The 19861-nt window shown below is 44.3% G+C and overlaps 2 protein-coding genes across 2 annotated transcripts in view; both read left to right on the plus strand.

Annotated features, from left to right (window-relative positions):
* The window catches only part of LOC117057522, a 32693-nt gene that overhangs the window by 5426 nt on the left and 7406 nt on the right, over positions 1-19861 (plus strand). The window contains exons 7-11 of the mRNA XM_033168372.1: positions 770-1788; positions 5815-5875; positions 8891-10549; positions 14283-14911; positions 16011-16165. Coding sequence (XP_033024263.1) covers positions 770-1788; positions 5815-5875; positions 8891-10549; positions 14283-14911; positions 16011-16165 — 3523 coding nt within the window. The remainder of the gene's footprint in view (positions 1-769; positions 1789-5814; positions 5876-8890; positions 10550-14282; positions 14912-16010; positions 16166-19861) is intronic.
* LOC117059221 (BLOC-1-related complex subunit 6-like) lies at positions 14060-15178 on the plus strand. Its single transcript, XM_033170817.1, has one exon. The coding sequence runs from the start codon at positions 14304-14306 to the stop codon at positions 15012-15014; it is 711 nt and encodes a 236-aa protein (XP_033026708.1). The 5' UTR covers positions 14060-14303; the 3' UTR covers positions 15015-15178.

Below are 19861 nucleotides of genomic sequence, written 5' to 3' on the forward strand. Positions count from 1 at the left end.
GATTCTTTGGCAGAAGCCATGACTGTTTAAAGTGGTACGATACTGCTTTAAATGTATGGCGCTGATGGGGCCAGACTGCCAAGGCGGCATCCTGATGTTAGCCTTTTTTTGGTGAGTCTTGGCAGCTGTATGGCAGGGGAGACAATGATGAAATAAGTGGTATTTGGCAATTCTTCTGGCATTGTACAGGACAACATCTTACTAATGTTAGGACCTTCTAAGTCACTGAAACCCAAGAGTGCAATGAAGGAATAGTAAAGAAAAAAAATGTCTATATGCTGAATCCAAGATTCACAAAAAAGACTTGGCATCAAGATGTAGCCTTAACAATATGGCCAGAGAATCATCAAGGGAAAATTTGGCCACATGCCTCTTTTCTTATCACACTGCTGTAGCATTGGGACCACCATTCGTAGGACCCTCTTCTAATCTCCTGTCCATCCCCAGTTCACTTGCACACAATATACACTCCCTTTACAAGTAGGTCAGGTTATATCATCGGCAGCCTGTTAAGCCAAAAGAGACGCTTGCCAAGCATATATCAACTTTGACCTCTGGTTTTGACCAACTCTTAATACACTTTAGCTCCTGCTCTTATCAAAAGATGATTTCTAAAACTATGATACAGTACAAAGATGGACTCCTTCTTTAAAAAAGAATGACTTGTATATGTGGCAGTTTCCAGGCTAGCACCCCTAATATCCGTTCCCTGAGTGCCTTTTTTTTACAGCAGGCTAAGCTGTCCTTATCATTTCCTCCATTCCTGTAGGTGCCCTCTTCCTCCTCACACCCCAATACCTGTGGCGTTTGTGGCAAGAGTTTTAGCCGCCGCTCAAACTTGGCCAAGCACCAGATCATCCACACAGGTGAGAAGCCTTACCGCTGCAATGACTGTGGCCGCAGCTTCAACCAGAGCTCAGCCCTCACCAAGCACCAGCGGACACACACTGGGGAGCGCCCCTACGTCTGCGGAGACTGTGGCAAAGCCTTTACGGCCAGCTCAAACCTCCTCCAGCACCGCCGTTTTCACACAGGAGAGCGGCCCTATCGGTGTGAGCTGTGTGGCAAGGCCTTCTCCCAGAGCTCCAACTACAACCTGCACCGCCGCAGCCACACAGGAGTCACGCCATATCAGTGCAATGTGTGTGGCAAACGCTTTACTGGGAGTTCCTGCCTTACTCGCCACCAGAGGACCCACACAGGGGAGAAGCCATACCAGTGCCAGGAATGTGGCAAGCGCTTTTCTGGGAGCTCCACTCTGGCCAACCACCGGCGCACCCACACAGGTGAGAAGCCTTACGGCTGTGCCGAGTGTGGCAAGAGGTTCACCCACCACTCTAACCTAGTGGACCACTGGCGGGTGCACACAGGAGAGAAACCATATGTTTGCACCGAGTGCGGGAAGAGCTTTCGGCTCAGCTCCCACATCATTCGCCACCGCCGCACTCATGCCAACGCCCGCGGTGCTAGCCTGGCATATGACATCCTTGGCAGCGTCGATACAGCTAGCAGTGACGCCAACATTAGTGCCCATCACATCAGCCTCCTCTATGAAAACGCCAGCAGCACTGACGGTGGCAGCCCTCACGGGTCCAGTCACAATGCCCTGTGTGCCAATAGCAGCATCTCCAATGGCAACAATGATACTGATGGGGAAGAGGGCAGCCGGCTTCTCATCTGCAGCCAGTGTGGTAAAGGTTTCCGCCTGGAGTCCGGCCTTCAAGAAGACTCCGTGCTGGGCGAGGGACCCTATACTTGTACTGAGTGTGGCACCAGCTGTTGGACGTAGCCAGACAGTGGTGTAGCTGAACAGCAAATCTTCGGTAGCCCTCCAGGATCTCTGACTGGATCAGAAAGCAAAGCCCAAGTGCAGGAGAGAGATTTATCTGTCACTAAATCAATAATGGACCAGGATGGAGAAGTGTATTATGATCTCCATTTTTTTAATGGGTTTGGGAAAATGCTTGTATTGAACTAAGATTGGATCTGCTTCCATAGAATACTGTGTTCACCTCCAAAGACCTGTTCCTGCTTTTGCTGTGAAGGAAAGGAGTAAATAATACTGCAGAGTATGTGCATGTGCACGCGTGTTTGTTTGTGGTGGGAATCTTGATTTCTAGGACAGAATGGGTTTCTAGTGCAGGGATGGGTAACCTTTGGTCCTCCAGATGTCATTGGACAACAGCTCCCATCATCCCTGACCACTGGCTGTGTTGATTGGAGCTGGTGGGAACTGGAGTCTTAACAACTGGAAGGTCAAAAGTTACCCATTCCTGCTATAGTGCACAGGATGGCATTAGGAAGATACTAAGAACATACAAGGCTTGCTGGAACAGGCCTGTGGCTTATCAAGTCCAGCATCCTGTTCGCACTTGCCTATGGGAAGCCCACAAGCAGGATGTGAGCTCATTAGAACTACTTACCCTCCATATTCTGCATTCCCTTTATCTTTCTCACCCAATACTTTTGTTCTCTCCTCGCCTCTGCCTTGCAAAAAAGAAAATAGAAAATAACTTGTTGTCTTCTCTTTTAAAATGCTACTATTCAAAAGAATTAAGTCCAAGATGTACCAAGAGCTTGAATAGATTTTCTCATCCTAGTGTAATAAAGTTAAGGAAAATAATATCAGGTCAGTAGTCAAGGCTCTGATTGAAGCAAGGACATCATTAACACTGGTACAAGTAGCAATAGACCCAAAAGCTTTAGATTTGTGTCACTAGCTCCCCCTAAGGCAGGAAAAGAGACACATGAAGGACTGAGGATGTATCCATTGTAGGAATGGATGCATAGACGAAGATGGTCTTCTGTTTTTTGTTTTCCTAAGGCAGAGGGGTGTGTGTGGGAAAACGTGTATGTCATATATATATTTAAGATCCTTGGACTTCATAGACTCTTACAAATATTTGTAGAAAATCTAAACCAAAATATGGTCCCTAAATAGACCTGGTCACTCCTGATTACTAGGGAAGGTTAGGAGGACACTTTTTCCACACCTGTCTCTTGAAACATAGAAGCCTACAGAGCAAGGCAAGCCACATACTTCAAGGAGCCTCAAATTGACAAAGCAAGTGTTCACAGTGAACTTCATTTGTGCATATGAAATTTCTGCTTGGCCATTAATAGTGTATAGACAATATTCAGGCTAATATTCAGCTTTGTAGGAGAGGGCAGTATCCCAGGAAAACACACACAGTTCAATGGTGTTTTCTCCCAAGTGAGTGTAGGGCTAGAGCCTACGCAACGTAGGAAATTTTCTCATAGCTTGCTCAGTACTGATGATATTGGTAGCGGTTTTCCATAGTTTCAGATTGATGTCTGCCAGCCCTACCTGAAAATGTTGGATTGAATCTGGGATCTTCTGCATGCCAAGCATGTGCTCTACCACTGAACTATGGCCTTTTCCAAATCGCATAGAGCTGTGTAAAATTATTTATTCTGCTTCCCCCAACCCACAAGCTACATGTAAGCATATATTAGTACAGTCGTACCTCGTGTTACGAACGCTGCATGTTGTGTTCGTCACTGGTTACGAACCCACTGAACCCGGAAGTACCAGAACAGGTTACTTCCGAATTTGGCGGTTCGCGCATGCGCAGATGTGCAAAATGATGTCATGCACAGAAGCACCAAATTGCGCGGCGAGCATGCACAGAAGTGGCACTTCAGGATGCGGACCTTTCAGGTAATGAGCGGGGTTCTGGAACGGATCCCATTCGTAACCAGAGGTACCACTGTACTGAAGTCCTAGCCTATGGCCAGTGAAAGTTCTGATCAAGCCCAAATCTAGTTTCTGATCCCACCAGGCACTAATCCCATGTCTTCCAAATTTCTCTTTGCTGCCATGAGGGCTAGAAACCGATTGGTCTTCATACTTTAAAGGAAATGCCAGCACCCTAAGAGTCTTTCAGTTCTGTAATATTAAGAGTGGAATAACATACTGCTTTTATTTTCCCCCTAAGATTATTGCTGACACACATGGCAGACAGACATTGTGATGGAGTGAATTAGGAACACAACTTATTTATTTATTTGTTGTGGAGGGGTTTGGGTTACATTTCTAACCTGCAGTCTTCAGTAAATAATGTTCTTGGGATGGCTTGGAAAAAATATTTCAGCCAGATCTGAAAAACCAGTAATTGATAATGCATAAAAATAATCAAGAGAGGAAGAATGGGTAAGAAACTTCACCATGGCTTAAAATACTTGGATTGTTGTTTGTATGTTTGTTTGTTTTTTTAATAAACCTGGGACAAGAAAAAGGTATTTATTTGCCTGGTGCTGAAATGATAAAAACAACATAGGTGCTAGGTGAGCTTTCCAGAGGAAAGGGTTCTAATGACAGTGTGCCACCACCAAACAGGCACTCTCCCTGGTCATGACATATTTTATGTTGGACTGGGGGTACACCCAGTAGAGAAGCTCAAATGACAGCCTCAGTCTATTTGTAGACTGATCCAGGTGAAGATAGTCGGGTATCTGGCCACTGAGCCATGTAGGGCTTTAAAGGTAAGTACCAATGCTTTTGCCTGGACTCAGAAACAGACCATGAATCAGTGATATTTTTTCAACACAAATGAAATATAAACCCTGCAACACAAGGGGTACCCTGGCAACTGTGTTTTAAGCGGCCTTTTCCAACTCTCCAAATGCAATGCCACGTACAAAGAAGCTCTCTCATCCTAATTCTGCCTTTCCTTCTAGCTTCATTACGACAATGCCAACAAAGGTGCCCTGGCTATTTCTGAGAGTTTAACCCTTTAGAATGGAAAATCTAGGCAATTCTTGGCAGGAGGCCTTTCTGCTTTGGGTGGCTGCTGGGAAACATTGTGTGTTAGTTCAATGAATTAAAAGCACACCACAAAACTTTGCAGTTTAGTTTGGACAAAAACACAAAAGCATCCCAGAATCCATGTTCAGGGTCCAACCTCTACCAAGTTGAAATCCTTGATCATAAAAGGTCACTGGGTGATTTTTGGTGTGTCACTGTCTCATGGCCTAACCTACCTCACAAGGTTTTTGTGATGTTAAATGGAGGGAAAGAGCTGCTTGGAGGAAGGAAAGGATAAAAATCTAAATAAAACAATTAAAATGTAAAGGCTTGGGGCTAAAATCCCATAATCAATTATCAGAGGCTTACTTCTGTGTCAACAAATACTGGATTGCACTGATAATTATTGCAGGGTTATAAACTGTATGTTAAGGATACTAACGTAAGGTTACCAGAAGTCCCCATTTCCCCAGGACAGTCCCCAGATTTAAAAATCAGTTCCCATACAAAATCCATTGAAGTTGAAAAGTCCCTGGATTCATTGAAAAAAATCTGGTAACCTTATACTAACATTTAAAAACTCGCCCTTCATCGTTTGGCATCAATAACAGCCTGGATGGACCAAATTTAAGAAGTCACCATTTTTTCCCACCACCTTAGGAGGCTGAAAAAGAGAGAAATGCCAGGAGAACCTTCCCCCATTTTGGTATACTGTATTTTCCTACACTTGGACTGGAGAGTGAGATACAGAAAATTTAGAAGCAAATTTAGCAGAATCAGGATTAGGTTTTTCATTACTTTCATCAAAATTATGAAAGAAAAATCGCTGAATTCTCACATAAAAACAAAATATATAATGTATTTAGTATAATATATTTTATTAGCTGATCAATGTATTGCACATTGTAAAGAAATTTGGGCAATCTTAGGGGTTAATACCAGCGAGATTTTTATATGCTAGACGAGACATGGAAGTAGCAGTAAGGGGGAAGGTGGTGCTAAGTGTACCTTCCTGTGCAGCATCCCCCCTCCCTGTTTGCCCCAAGCGGACAACAAAGCTTAGCTATGGGATCACAAAGCGCAAGAGCTGTCAACATGCATAGCCTGGTGAGTGATGGGAAGTCCAGAGCTGGAGGGTTATTCTATTTATTATTTGTAACATTTTTACTTTTCAAGTCTGTGAGTTTTGGGGCATCAGCAAAGCTGGGATATTGGGAGGTTGGGGTTATTGGATATGAAATTTTGTCTGCTAGAAATAAAATGTTAGAAGTCTGCAAGCTGGAATAGCTGCAGGTTGGATGGTTTCTTAGATGATGATGGTGATTGCTGCTGCTCCTGGGAGAAATGTTGCCTCGCAAAGGGATATTGCTTTGCTGTATGTAGTGAAGGAAGAAGGCTGCTGGTATAACTTGCCTCTGCCATAGCCTGACCCAGGTAAGCTGTGCATCTTAGTTGCTGGAAGTGTAAGATATGAAAAAGGATGAAAGCCCTTTCTGAGGCTGTAGGCTAGTAGTATGAGCCAAATGGGAAATACTGGACTAGTAGTATATTTGTTTTCTGGTACTGTGGGAGAAGACTGGGGAGGGTCATGAGAATCTTTTATTTTAGATATGTCTCCCAGCCACAAGGTCTTTATTTGTTGTTTTAGTGTCTGATAGGACCTGTCCCTTTCAGCCAAGGAAAAGCATACCAGGTTACAGTTTAGGAATGTAGCTACAGAGACACCGAGAAGAGAATTAATAGACTCCTTTTCTCAGGTAAGGGTTCTTTTCTTCTGTTAAGTACATCCTCCAAGTATCTGATGCCTGTGTTCTTTAGCCACTGAGCAGGACTGCCTTCTGATTGGGCGGCATGGCCTATAGTAATTGAGGGGGGGGGGAATAGTAGCCAACATAACGCTTTTGCAGGGTTTTGTTGGGAAGATGATATTTTCAGCTGGTCTTCATTTATTTCTTTTTTGGGGGAAGGAGGGAGGATAAAGTAATTTCTAGCTTTCACAATTCTGGAAGCAAGCTTGAAAATGTTACAGTAATTATGAGCTAATGACATGGAACCTAAAAAATACCCTGAGAACCGCTTTTAGTTTATCCATGAGGTAATAGTTGTTAAGAATAAATCATCTTGAGTCCCAATACTCCTTCGGGTAGTGATAAAGCGGGATATCAAATCCAAACTCTTCTTCTCTTCTTCTACTCTTACTCTTAATTTCTCTCTCCTTTGAACAGGGCATTTCTATCCGCAAACCTCTTGTAACTCCTGAGATGGATTGAGGGAAGGAGCATAACAAAACAGGCTCTGAAGCTAGGAATAGCCTTCTAGCTCCAAGGAACTAGAGAACAGCTCCAAGACCATTTGGTAAATTGGAGAAAGTGAGGTCTGGTGGGAGAGGTGGCACACAGTGATTAAAACAACATCAGAAGTAGGTAACTGATATGGTAAGATCACTGTCAATATAGTAGGCTCAGGTCTTGACTGCCTCTCTTTAAAAATATATATTATTAATTGGTTGGTTCTCAGAGGATGTGGCACTCCACACTGGTGTGGTAGGAGAGGATGGCAAGTGTGGTAGGTAGATTCAAGGACAATCAAAGAAATATTTAAATATTTCAGTTTAGTATAGTATAGGAAAGTATAGTGTAGTATAAGTATCAAAATATTTTTTGGGGGTGGGGGGTATACAACCAGAAACAGTATCCATGCCTCTCTTCAAGAGCATTGGCTATTCTTCTGAACTTCTCCATGGCATACTGTTGTGAACAGGGATTTTCAACTCTGGCAAATATGAAAGATCAGAAAAGGGAAAGGCTTCTTTGTGTTGATGAGATGAGAGTTCATTTATCTCAGACTAGACCTAAGAGAAATGAAATTACCCGGCAAAAGTGAGCTCACACTTCTCACTGAGCTTGTATACATATTTAAGGTACATATGTAAGAGGCTCATTTACAATTATATTTTGAGAATGATTCGTGTTCTTATGTAGCTGCATTTTAAAAAACGTTGTGGATGTCCCATGATCATATTATAAAGTCATTGTGTTCTATGCTATAAATCAAGCACTGATAGTTGTTTCCTTTTGTTTTCCAATGCATTTCTAAGCAATAAAAAAAAATTGGCATGAGAAAATTTTTATTATAAAAGTGTGGCCCTGAGAAAAAAAGTTAAAAATTTATTGTATTAATTATTATTAATCATCATCATCTCAACAGTTAAGACACTGCACAGTAACTATTATTAAAAGGAGTACCCTCAAGTTCAAATGCTAGTTTTAACACTAGAGTCAGGAACAGGGAACTAGAAACCTGTGCTGCTTCCAGCAACAGAAAGGCTCAAAAGGAGGGTCTTCTGTACTTTTATCTCCCAAACCACATCCTAAGCACAGCTGCTAGCAGTGAAGGAGTATCAAGGATTGCTTAAGGGTTGTGATCCATTCCTGGAGTAGCTAGGAAGATGGAATAATCTGGGCAGGAGGTGGTAGCAGGATAAAAAGATGTGGGGATGGTGAGTTAGTCCAGGCATAGGCAAACTCTGGCCCTCCAGATGTTTGGGACTACAATTCCCACCATCCCTGACCACTGGTCCTGTTAGCTAGGGATGATGGGAATTGTAGTCCCAAACATCTGGAGGACCAGAGTTTGCCTATGCCTGAGTCAGTCCATAAATACAACTCAAGCATATTGTGCTGAGAATGAGACCCTGTGGAAGGGCCATATTTATTCAGAAGTGGGCCAGTTCAAGAGTCTTGTCTTATTGGCCTGCAGCAACTTTCATAATAGCTGTCATGGAGAGGCTCATCTAGCTCATCATACACTTTCTGGGTTGGAATTCACCATGAGTTGGGAAAATTAATTCACTTTGGTTGAGAAAGGCTCTTCACATATGCACTGGCCTAAGCTGAAGTAGTGCCCACATTCAGGACCCAAGGCCGATGCAGAAAGAACAGAGAGGAAGGAAGAAGATGAGGACTTGGTAAAAAAAAAATATCTAAAGACTAACTGGCAGCAAATGATGCAGCACAGATGGAACGATGGTGGTTAAAAGGCTTGTGGAGGAAGAATGTGAGGATTGATGGTAGTTGGGGATTGATGGTAGATTAATCAATGTGAATTTCTTCTTTCTACTAGGAAACAAAGATGGAGACAGCTGAAAAACATGCAAGCAAAAGGGGAGAAGATGTACTATCAGGAATAAAATCTCAGAGAAGTTTAGCAACCCCAGTAGCAAAGCATCGGCGAGTAGGCCGGGTAATCTGTGGTGTTTGTGGAAAGAGCTTTGTCAAGACCTGTGAACTGTTTGCCCACCAGCGGACCCACACAGGGGAGAAGCCATACAAATGCTCAGATTGTGGCCATTGCTTCTCTGTCCAGTCCGCACTGGCCAGTCACCAGAGTATCCACACAGGAGAGAAGCCTTACAAATGTCAGGAGTGTGGCAAGAACTTTCGGCTGAAGAGCAACTTGACCCGCCATCAACGAGTTCATGATGGCATAAGACCATTCCGATGTGAATACTGCGGGACCACTTACAGCACCAAAGCTCACCTGGTCTGGCACCTGAACACCCATACAGGTGAGAAGCCATACAAATGTACTGAGTGCTGGAAGCGTTTTGGAGAGATCTCCTTGCTGGTAGAGCATCTTCTTTCGCACCAGGGTGATGGTAGTGGCGGAAAAAATGGAACTGTCCCTGCAGGACGTTTAGGTAGTGAGAACCTTCACCGCTGCGATGATTGCGGCAAGAACTTCTGCCGGAGCACCACGTTAGCTGAACACCGTCGTATTCACACTGGTGAGCGTCCTTTTGCCTGTGGGGAGTGTGGCGAGCGGTTCATGCGACGAGCTCTCTACAATGAACATGTCCGCACTCACTCTGAAGAGGGCCCACCCAACCTGTGTGTAGCCTGTGGTAAATCTTTCACCAAGCGCTATTCCCTTCTCCAGCATCAGAGGTCACACACAGGAGAAAAGCCCTACCAGTGCCCCGATTGTCCAAAAAGCTTCATTGCCAGCTCTGCCTTGACACAGCACCGGCGGATACACACTGGAGAGACACCCTACCCATGTCCAGATTGTGGGCGCAGTTTTAGCCAGAAATCGGTGCTCACAACTCATCGGAGACTTCACACAGGTGAGAGGCCATACAAATGCCAGGAGTGTGGGAAAGGTTTTAGTCAGAGTTCCGCGCTGACTCAGCATCTCCGGACTCACACTGGTGAGTCCCCGTACAGCTGCCAAGAGTGTGGGAAAAGCTTTAGTGGTATGTCAGCTCTCAAGCGACACCACCTCACCCATACAGGGGAACGCCCCTTTCGCTGTGATGAATGTGGCAAAGGGTTCAAGCAGAGCTCCACGCTGGTCCAGCACCAGAGGATTCACACTCACGAGAAGCCTTATGCCTGTCTCCAGTGCAACAAAAACTACAGCCAACGGGCTGCTCTTGCCAAGCACCTGAGGACTCACACCAAGGGAGCCTTGCTTCCTGGCCCATGCAGTGAGCCAATAGACACCAGGGTTTACAAAGAGCCTTTTGTCCAACTCCAAGAAGAGGAGGACAATACAGAGAATGACATGGAGAAAGAAGCCGATGAGGTAGTGGTGCTCCCTCCGGGGACGTGGGATGCTGAGGTAAAAGAAGAGTCAGAGCTTCAGTGGGAGAATGACATACCATTTGCAGAAACTGAGTCGCTCTCATGGGTGAAAAACGAAGATGAGTCAGATGAGGCCCAGGTAGAAAGGAGAGAACTGTCAACAGTTTCTCTGCACATCAAAGAGGAACCAGATGACTGAAAGAATTGTGGGCACGATGTCAGGCTTTGTGGTTCTTTCAAACAAATGTGTCAGGGCTGTCCCAGAAACTCCCACATGTGACAAGGGGTTCTGTCTTGGAGGAAGAAAGAGAAGTCTAAACTTGGAGCACTGTAATGATAGACCTCTGAAAAGAGAGCTATTGGAACTGAAACTTGCCTTGAACCATGTTTAAAGGTAATGGTAAAGGGACCCCTGACCATTAGGTCGTCGCGGACGACTCTGTGGTTGTGGCACTCATCTCGCTTTATTGGCCAAGGGAACCAGCGTACAGCTTCCGGGTCATGTGGCCAGCATGACTAAGCCGCTTCTGGTGAACCACAGCAGCGCATGGAAACGCCGTTTACCTTCCTGCCAGAGCGGTACCTATTTATCTACTTGCACTTTGACATGCTTTCGAACTGCTAGGTTGGCAGGAGCAGGGACCGAGCAATGGGAGCTCACCCTGTCGCGGGGATTCAAACTGCTGACTTTCTGATCGGCGAGCCCTTGGGCTCTGTGGTTTAACCCACAGCGCCATCCGCGTCCATGTTTACCAACCCTCAAATCCTGTAGACTAATACCAGAATTGTATAGCTTGGTTATGAATACTCAGTGATGAGGTTCCAGAGCAGAGTGTTAACTCAAAGAAATTATTGGCTGATCATATTCTGTGGGTCAGCTTTGGGAGTTTTGTGGTCTTGAAAACCCACTTTAAAAATAAAAAAGTGTTTTAGTGCTTCAAAGTTGTACATGCAATTTGGAAGGTATAAAACTGGAATTGCAGGCAGTACTTGTAGTGGCCATGTAACCAATTAATATGAGTGGTAGATGGCATGGAGGGGAATGAGTATTCCCAGGAGATGATTGTGCTAAAATCTCTCTCTGCATCCACAATGTATTAAAGCCATGATGACAACAGTGGTGCTGCAGTCAATATTTTCCAGTAGCAATGTTAATATACTATGCCTCAATCTTTGCCCTAAGGCAGGGATTAGGAACCTGCAGTGTCTCAAATGTTGTTGGAATACTATCCCAGATCATTGGCTGTGCTGCCTGGGGCTGATGAGAGTTGGTACAATAACATCTGGAGGGCCACAGGTTCTCTATCCCTACCTTTGGGCCAGGTTGTGAACACTCCCTCCATGCATTGTGCTGGTTCATAGAGGAATAGTGCCATGTCACCTTGAAAATGGCTTGGGCAGTGTTCACATGGTCTGTTTTCTGACGGGACCCTTATTGCTCGTGGGATTAAATAAAGTTTACCGGAAGTTAACAAATAAAACCTGAAGAATCTAGTCAATCCTACCCCAGAAAAGCTCAACAACTCTGGGCAATCCACCCACCCCACACACGCGCCTCCTCCCTCCAATGGCCATCGGTAGATAACTGCCAGTTTTTTTTATACTGGGAGTAGATCGCAGTCTCTTGGGAGATGGACGTGCCTGACCTATGCTATCAGTTGTAGTCCCACAGCAGAAAGTTGCTGAAAGTGAGGTGGGTATCTTACAGAGTTTTCTGGAGGTTAGAAGGAGTTGTGGCTCTGAATTTAAGCAACATATATTATCTTCTGCTGAACTGGTCTGTCCTTGTCATACAGGAGGCAGCTCTTTAAAAGAAAATATATTTAGCATTATTTTATTAAAACCACCCTCAGACCATGATTTCATTTACAACTTCATTGACTTCTCTGACAGAAAGGTATCACTTATGCTTGAATTAATTTTTTAAAACCAAATCAAAAACTCAAGAGAACTTAACTTAGTCCTTTAAAAAATGCATTTATGGAAGAGTGTTTCCAATAGCAAGAGCCAATTTCATTGGGGGGAAATAGGGATAACGAACAATGAACCTAGATAACTTTGGTTCAACTCTTCACTCAGTTGTAGACTCACTAGAGGCACAGTTTTGACAATCTTTCCATTTCATTTTCTCAGTCTGCAAGATAGGATCACTGATTGCCTACCCTACAGGGTTGTTGTGAGGACAACACTAACATTTGCAAAGAAAATTATGAACAGCGAGTTACTTTTCCTTTCTTTTCTTTTTTGAACATTTGAAAGCTAGAACTGTATTTGCATAACAGTGTGATAGCTCACTTGAGTGATGTTTACATAAGCAGTTACTTCACTGTAACAACAAATGAACAACTTTCAAAAGTATCTAGTAGATGCACTGCAAAGGAAAGTGGATGGGAAAAAAGGAACTGTGAAATCAGGATTAACAGATTCCATTCTCAAGGCCAGGAAGTATTCTTTAAGCATTGTCTTCTTACACACACACCTCCTTATCTATAGTCTTCATCAGCACCTGCCTGGGAAATGTAGCTATACGATATGCTATTAAATGGTCCTGTCTTCCAGTTTCCCAAGTTGCTTTCACCTTCCTTGGGGGAAATCTCATGAAAAGGCATTCCTCTGCCTACTTACATCTGACCAATTATGTATTTAGTGTTTCTATCCAATTTTTCAGATAATTCATGAGTTGTAGTCAAGGCTAGTCTGTTAGTAGACCCATTGCACTAAGGGACATGATGATTAGTTTAGGTTCATTCATTTTGATGGGTCTATTCTGAATAGAACTTAGTTGGATAAAACCCATTGTCTCACATAGTGACTTGCATCTGTAAGAGTAAGTGAGGTGTCCTGCCATCAGGCTTGCAATCTAAAAAGACAAAGGACACACAAAGATGGGAGCAGGAGGTAAAGGATGGAGAGCAGTTTTTAAAAGACAAAACAAAGTGGTGAGCTAAAAGCAAGTCCTTTTGTGAAGCTTAGGTCAGGCTGGTCTTCTCTGCATGGAATAGGGGTGGATGGCTCTTGTTCCTTTGGTCCCATTAAGAACACAATCGGACAAATATGGGGACAATTTGCAGAAGATCAGAAAGGAGGTGATGTACTTATTTGGATAATGGTCCTGAGGTTCCAAGTTACTGTTTTAGAGTATTTACTTGTCTTTAAAATGACAGCTCCACATATAGTTCAAGGGAAGTTTGTGTTTTCATACCTTCTGTCCTTCCAACACAAAGAACTGATGTACAGACACTTCAGACTTTGTCGGTGGGAACCAATTTTGTAAAAAAAAACCAAACCCATAAAATTCCTGTCAGGAGTAAGAACACAAGCCTAACCACGTCAACTCTGAAGTAAATTGTATTGAATTCAATGGGGTTTACTCCCAGCTGAGATTAGGATTGCAGCCTACGTCAGTAAAAAATACATATTGCCTTTGGAAATGCAGGTTTTGTTTGTTATCTCTAAGCTTCAATTTTGAAAATACTGGCATTTCGGTCTGACAAGCCTCTTTGCGGGAGCCTTTAACACTTTCCAATTTTTTCACTGGTGAATCTTGATACAGTACCAACCTTCCTTTCCCCCGGCAAATAGAGAACGCTATCTTACGTCAGATTTCTTCCGGCAGAAGAGCTTGACCGAGCAGAGCGCCCGATGGACGCCTCTTGCTTCCCGTTGACTGGCTCTTCCTCTGTTTAAAGAACGTGAGACGCACCAATGAGAATCTTCCATTTGTTCTCCCTAGCGAACCTACTCTTATCTTCCGCCTCTTCCTTGAGGATTCTCCGCCCATTAGAGGCGCTGACCGGTCACCTGGTGCTCAGATGCAGGAAGTGGGCAACTTGAATCCCTCTTGCGCGTTGTCTGTGGTGTCTTTTTTTGTCTCCTCGGAAGCTCCTCCTTCAGCGTCTGCATCTTGATCTTTACTTCTCGCATCCTAGATCTTCTTGCTATATTACGTAATGGAGGGACAGCATATAATGGCTCAGGTGCATATACAGACCCCAACGTCGTCCTCGTCGTCCTCGTCGTCTGTGACTGGGGAAGAATCCAGGAGGCTGCGGGTGGCAGCCCGCGAAAGGATGGCTGGAGGCCGTTTGTTGGACAGTCATAGCCTGGATGGGATAAGCCAAGTGTATGGAGCATCCAAGGCTCAGGAAGGTAGGAGGGCTACCATATCCAGCGCTTTGGAGCTAGAAGGGACAGTGAGCCATGACGGGGACCTGACACACTTTGTGGCCAACAACCTGCAGATGAAGATCAAGATGAGCTCCCGGGGCAGTCTGGATGACACAGAACCCACCTCCTCCTCATCAGTGTCGTCGCAGTTGTCCGTTAGGGGCAAAACTGCAGATATACCTCCAATTGACCCACAGGTGATTAGGGATCTGGAAAGGCTCACTAGGGATGTGGCACAGAAGGTGGACCAGATGCTAAGAGCCTTGAACAGCGCTATCCAGAACATGACAGCCCTAAGTGTGGGGTACATCCAGACTTACCGGGATGCTGTAGACAGCTTGGGTGAATCTGTGGACATGAGCATCAAAGGGATGTACACTCTGATGGCAAGGTGCGAGGAGTTGGACCGCTCCATGCAACCTGTCCATACCCTCGCTAAACAAATCCGGGAGATTAAGAGGACTCTGGAAATCTTTGAGACACTTTGCAAGTAGTGCCTCTTTCAACAACAAAAAAAACTAATTAACTTGTTCACTGGTGGGGCATGAAGCAGGGGCTGATACCTGATCTACTGTGATTCATACTCAAAAAGGGAAAACTATGTGGATGTGTTCTTGCACTATAATAAATGAAGTATGGCAGTGTTTCTCAAACTTTATAAAATATTGTCCCTAGATAATGTTACTAGATCAAACTCTAGAAATCTCATTAGGGGCATGCCTGCCCTTCTTTAAACAATCCTTGAGCCCCTCTTTCCTCACCCACCAATATTCCAACACCCACCTGTGCTGATTCAAGCCCATATAAGACCCTAACACCTCCTCTCCTGGTGCTGCTTTCTTTTCAGCCTAAGGTAGTTAATGGGACCTGCAACCCTGATTCTCTCATCAGTCCCAGAGGAGTGACGACCCACACACTGGAAAAAACAGACTGAACTATATGTGGGCCAGCTACTAGTGGGTGCACAGCTTTTTGCAGCTAAAAAACAGGAAATTATGTTCACGTGTCGTTCAAGCTGACTTCACTGATGTTGGGTTTCAAAAACTTCTGTTTCAAAAAGCTCAAGTTGTTGGACCTGAATTTCCACAAAATGTGTTTTATAGAATTTGTGTCTCATCCATACAGGGCAATAGTAGAGGGTCATTTGAGAAATTGTAGAGTGTCTTTTCTTGACTCGCTAATGCATCTTGGATTGAGGGACAGGGCTGTTGAGGGCATGGTTATGATTTTAAGGATGCTGTGAGCCCCATACTTGTTACCATTGTTTCTTATTATATTCCTAAATGTTCATCTATGTAAGCTTCCCAGATAATGATCAACAAACCTGAAAGAGTGTTCCATGTTGTCTCAAATGCAGGTTCTAGCATTTAATAAGCCAGGGGTGGGAAATATTTTTTCTATCCAGGGCCAATGACCCACAGGAGAAAAATCCAGGGGCTATACACAATCATTAATTGTACAATGAATACAATAAATGAGTAAGTATATTGAAATGCTCAGAAAGTTAGTGTTTGGGTGTTGCCATCTCCTGAAGCTCCTGGCTACGTAGGTTGGGATCTACTTACTAACAGGAATAATACTATAACTGAAAATAATACTATAACTGCTTTCTTCTTGCAGGGATTCTTCCAGTGGAACAAGAAAGGTAGGTGGACAAGGCTTTTAGACTACCTCTGCAAAATACTAGCAGCATACTGGTAACTAGCCGTTCTTCATGCCACCTTTCTCTTCGAAAGGACAGAGGGTGTTGTGCACTGCTGTTAGATGATGCTTGGAGCACCGGCTGGTAACAGTGCCCAACTGGCTACTTTCCTTGCTGACCCATCGGGGAGATGGTGATGGGGAGCAGTAAAGAGCCTACTGGTAAACCCCGGGGCTGGATGAAATTAAAAGGTGGCATCTGCACTTGACAAACCATAGATAAGCAGTTATACTAGCAGAAGAAAGATGGAAACACAGTGCCACATAAGACTTCTGACTTGTTTCAAAATACTTGAACAAGAGACTTCAAAGACAATAAATAAATAAATCAGTGATCATTGGCATCAACACCATCAGTCAAAACAGGACATCCTGCCCACCAACAGTGATAGAGTGGCTTGGTTAATTCTGCCTTGTGAGCTATTTCAATCTGGACAGTGTCAGGGAAGACGTCATATCTCACCTCAAAATCTTTGGGAGGCCCCCTGTCACACATCCAGAACTTAGCAACTACATAGTTTTCCTTGCTGACAAGCTATATTTCACATGGTCAAAACTGTCCCAACTGAGACTGATTTTAAACATACATACTTGGCAAAGTTCTGGTTTAGACAGTGATTAGGTGATGCAAATTTGCTCAGGGACAAATATTGTTGCCTTGCTACCAGTGAGCTGAATAATTTATTTGGTGGTCTAGTTTTGTCTTTGTATACACTTTTAATTAAACCCAGTTTCTGAACCCACACAAAGTATACTATCAAAATCAGTATTCTAATGATACAGAGGAAGAAGAGATGTTTCACCAAGTTAGAGACTAGCAGAATACAAGAAACTGGTGCTGTCCATTGCTGGATATGACAAGGGAGCACCAACTGCTCTCATCTCTATCATCTGGCTGCTTGAAGGCTAATATCTGCTTACCTTCTACAACCCTGCACTATAATCAGGAAGGGCTTCTTCTCTGGGCAATGCAGTGTTTTATTTGTTTATTTGACCAATTTGTAAATTATCCTTCATCAGTTAAGATATCAGCCATTCCCAAAATACTGGTACATTCAATAAAAACTATTTTTTAACATTAATTCCTACTTTAAAATAATATTCAAACCATCATACCACTATAGCAGAAAGCAGCATCCCTGCCTCTGACCTAAAATCCACCATTCTTTCCCAAAGGCCTGAGTGAAGACAGATCTTTATGTCTCAAGATGGCATTGGAAACTTAGGCATGAAGGTGACAACACAACCTCTAAGGCAGGGATGATGAATCTGTGACTCTCTAGATGTTGCTGGACTCCACTTCATGCCATCCCCAACTATACCATGCTAGCTGTGGCTGATGGGAGTCAAATGACATCTGGAGGGCCACAAGCTCATTGTCCCTACCCTCAGGGAGGGCATTTCGCAGGCAGGGTGCCACCACTGGGAAGGCCCTGTCACCAGATGATGGTTGGCTTAACTGTCAATGGGAGAGACCGCAAGCAGCACCTCCTCAGCAGATCTCAAAGCCCAGACCAGTGAATATAGGAAGAGATGCTCTTACAAGTATTTGGGACCTAAGTCACTCAGGGCTTTATATGTTTACATTCAAACCTTGAATTTGACCTAGTAAGCATGTTGGTAGTGCATTCTGTGTAAAATCAGTGTTATATGATTCCAGCTGGTTACACTGATCACAAATCTGTTGTCTGTGTTCTGCACCAGTTGCAACTTCTAAACTGACTCAAAGCACAGTTTCATGTGGATTACAGTACAGTAATCTGTTTGCAAGTGTACTGGAATTTGGAGCACTGCAGCAAGGCTATCACAGTATAGTAGCTGGAAACAGGCCTTGCTGACCACTGAAGCCACTTGGGCCTCCATTGACACTATTGGATTCAGGACTCCCAAACAAGCTATGGATCTGCTCCTTCAGCTGGAGACTGAAGTGCAACACCATCTAGAACATAGTCTCCCCAATACCCGAACATGAGAACCACTCACCAACACCTCTGTCCGCCTCATCAGGATTCAGCTTCAGTTGATTGTCCCTTATCTACCAGCCCATTACTGTCTCCAGACATTGGTCTAGCACTTGCACAGCCTCATTTGGTTCAGATGGTGTGGAAGATGGTGAAGATGATCTTCCTTGGGAGGGATCTGGTTGGGTTTTTGAATCACTGACTTGTTATTGGTATGGCTTGCATGGTATACATTGATAAGTAGCAAATTAAATTATTTCTACTCCATTGTGGGCATTTTGGTATGAAGAGTGCTGCCAGTGTGTGCTCATCTTCAGTACTGAATCTTAACAAAGGAGATGGCGAAACATGCAAAGTGCATCAGATCTTGGTCGCACATCCTACGATACTTTGGGAGGAGATGGTATGCAGGCTGCACCCACAAAATCCTTTTAAGATGTGTAGGCTACATGGAATAAGCCACATAATTGTAAAAAGTGGGATTCACTTCCAACTAAACAGAGGTTAAGATTTAGCTATTACTTACATTCAGGGTGTTACACAGTGAGTGGATTTCTACTAGCACCCATTTTTTGCATTGAACCAGACAGGGCTTTATTTGAGCAGGGGTTGAACCTCAAAATCTATTTTGAGAAGGGCTCAGGCAGCTGCGAAACATACAGTACCTTTAACGAGCGTGAATTTGAGCCCAGCGCATTTCTTCCACATTCCAAAGGAATATATCTATGTTCCAGCAAATACAAGTTTTGTGGCCACCTTAAAAGACTTGACAAGTTTATTGCTGTGACTTTTTTTCCATGGATGATGACGATGATTCACCAGAACAACCTATTCACGCAGAACTGGGATTTCTGAGCCATTTCTGTGTTTAAAAATGAAGCACGGGAGGCGGGAAGGTGGCAGTTGCTCCGGATTAGCTACTTCGGAGTACAAGTGGGGGGGGGGCGTGAGCCCGTTAAACGTGGAACATGTACGTTCAACCGTCATCCCAGCCAGATCAAGTGTCGCGGAGCGAGACGCTCACAAGAGAAACTACCCTCCGTTCCTCCGTTAAGAATGAGGTAATAATAACTGGTCGTTTAAAACAGTTCGGCCCGCCAACCGCCTCAAGCAGACAGCGCGCGACACCCGTACCGACAGTTTGTTTTAAGGCGGGAAAATCAACCAAGCTGCTTGAATAGGGGGTGGAGTTAATCCGGGCGGGCGGAGCGCGCGCTGTAGCCGTTGAGAGGCTAACGGGTCCATCGCGTGCGGGTGGGGGGCGGGGTGGATGTGAGGAGGAGAGATGATGCTGCTTCCCCCCCCCCCCAGTTTCTCGTTCTTTCCCGCCCACTTTTTCTTCTCAAACATTAAAGCGGGCGAGGTGGAAAGGCGCATTGTGTGCACGCGCGGGGGTGGGGTGGGGATTGTTCTCTAGCAACCAAATTCTTCGCCTTTACCAAAACCGATAGAAGTTCATCTATATACACAGTATTGATATCTAATGCATTTTTAATCCCACACTTAATCCCCCAAAGGCTGGAGCTTCCAAATACCAGTTACGATTTTTGTAGAGCCGTGCTGGGGTCTCTGTCAACAGTCCCTGGCCCTCAGTTGACGGTCTCAAAGACACGACACCAAAGGAAATGAGTTTTTGGAGGGAGGAGGGAAAAAAATTAGTTCAATGGCCTGCGAAGTAA

The sequence above is a fragment of the Lacerta agilis genome, chromosome 14, assembly GCF_009819535.1.
Source record: "Lacerta agilis isolate rLacAgi1 chromosome 14, rLacAgi1.pri, whole genome shotgun sequence".
NCBI classification, from domain to species: Eukaryota; Metazoa; Chordata; class Lepidosauria; order Squamata; family Lacertidae; genus Lacerta; species Lacerta agilis.

What these genes read in the sequence shown, in the direction of transcription:
- LOC117059221 (XM_033170817.1), top strand. Translation starts at nt 14,304, where the DNA reads ATGGAGGGACAGCATATAATGGCTCAGGTGCATATACAGACCCCAACG.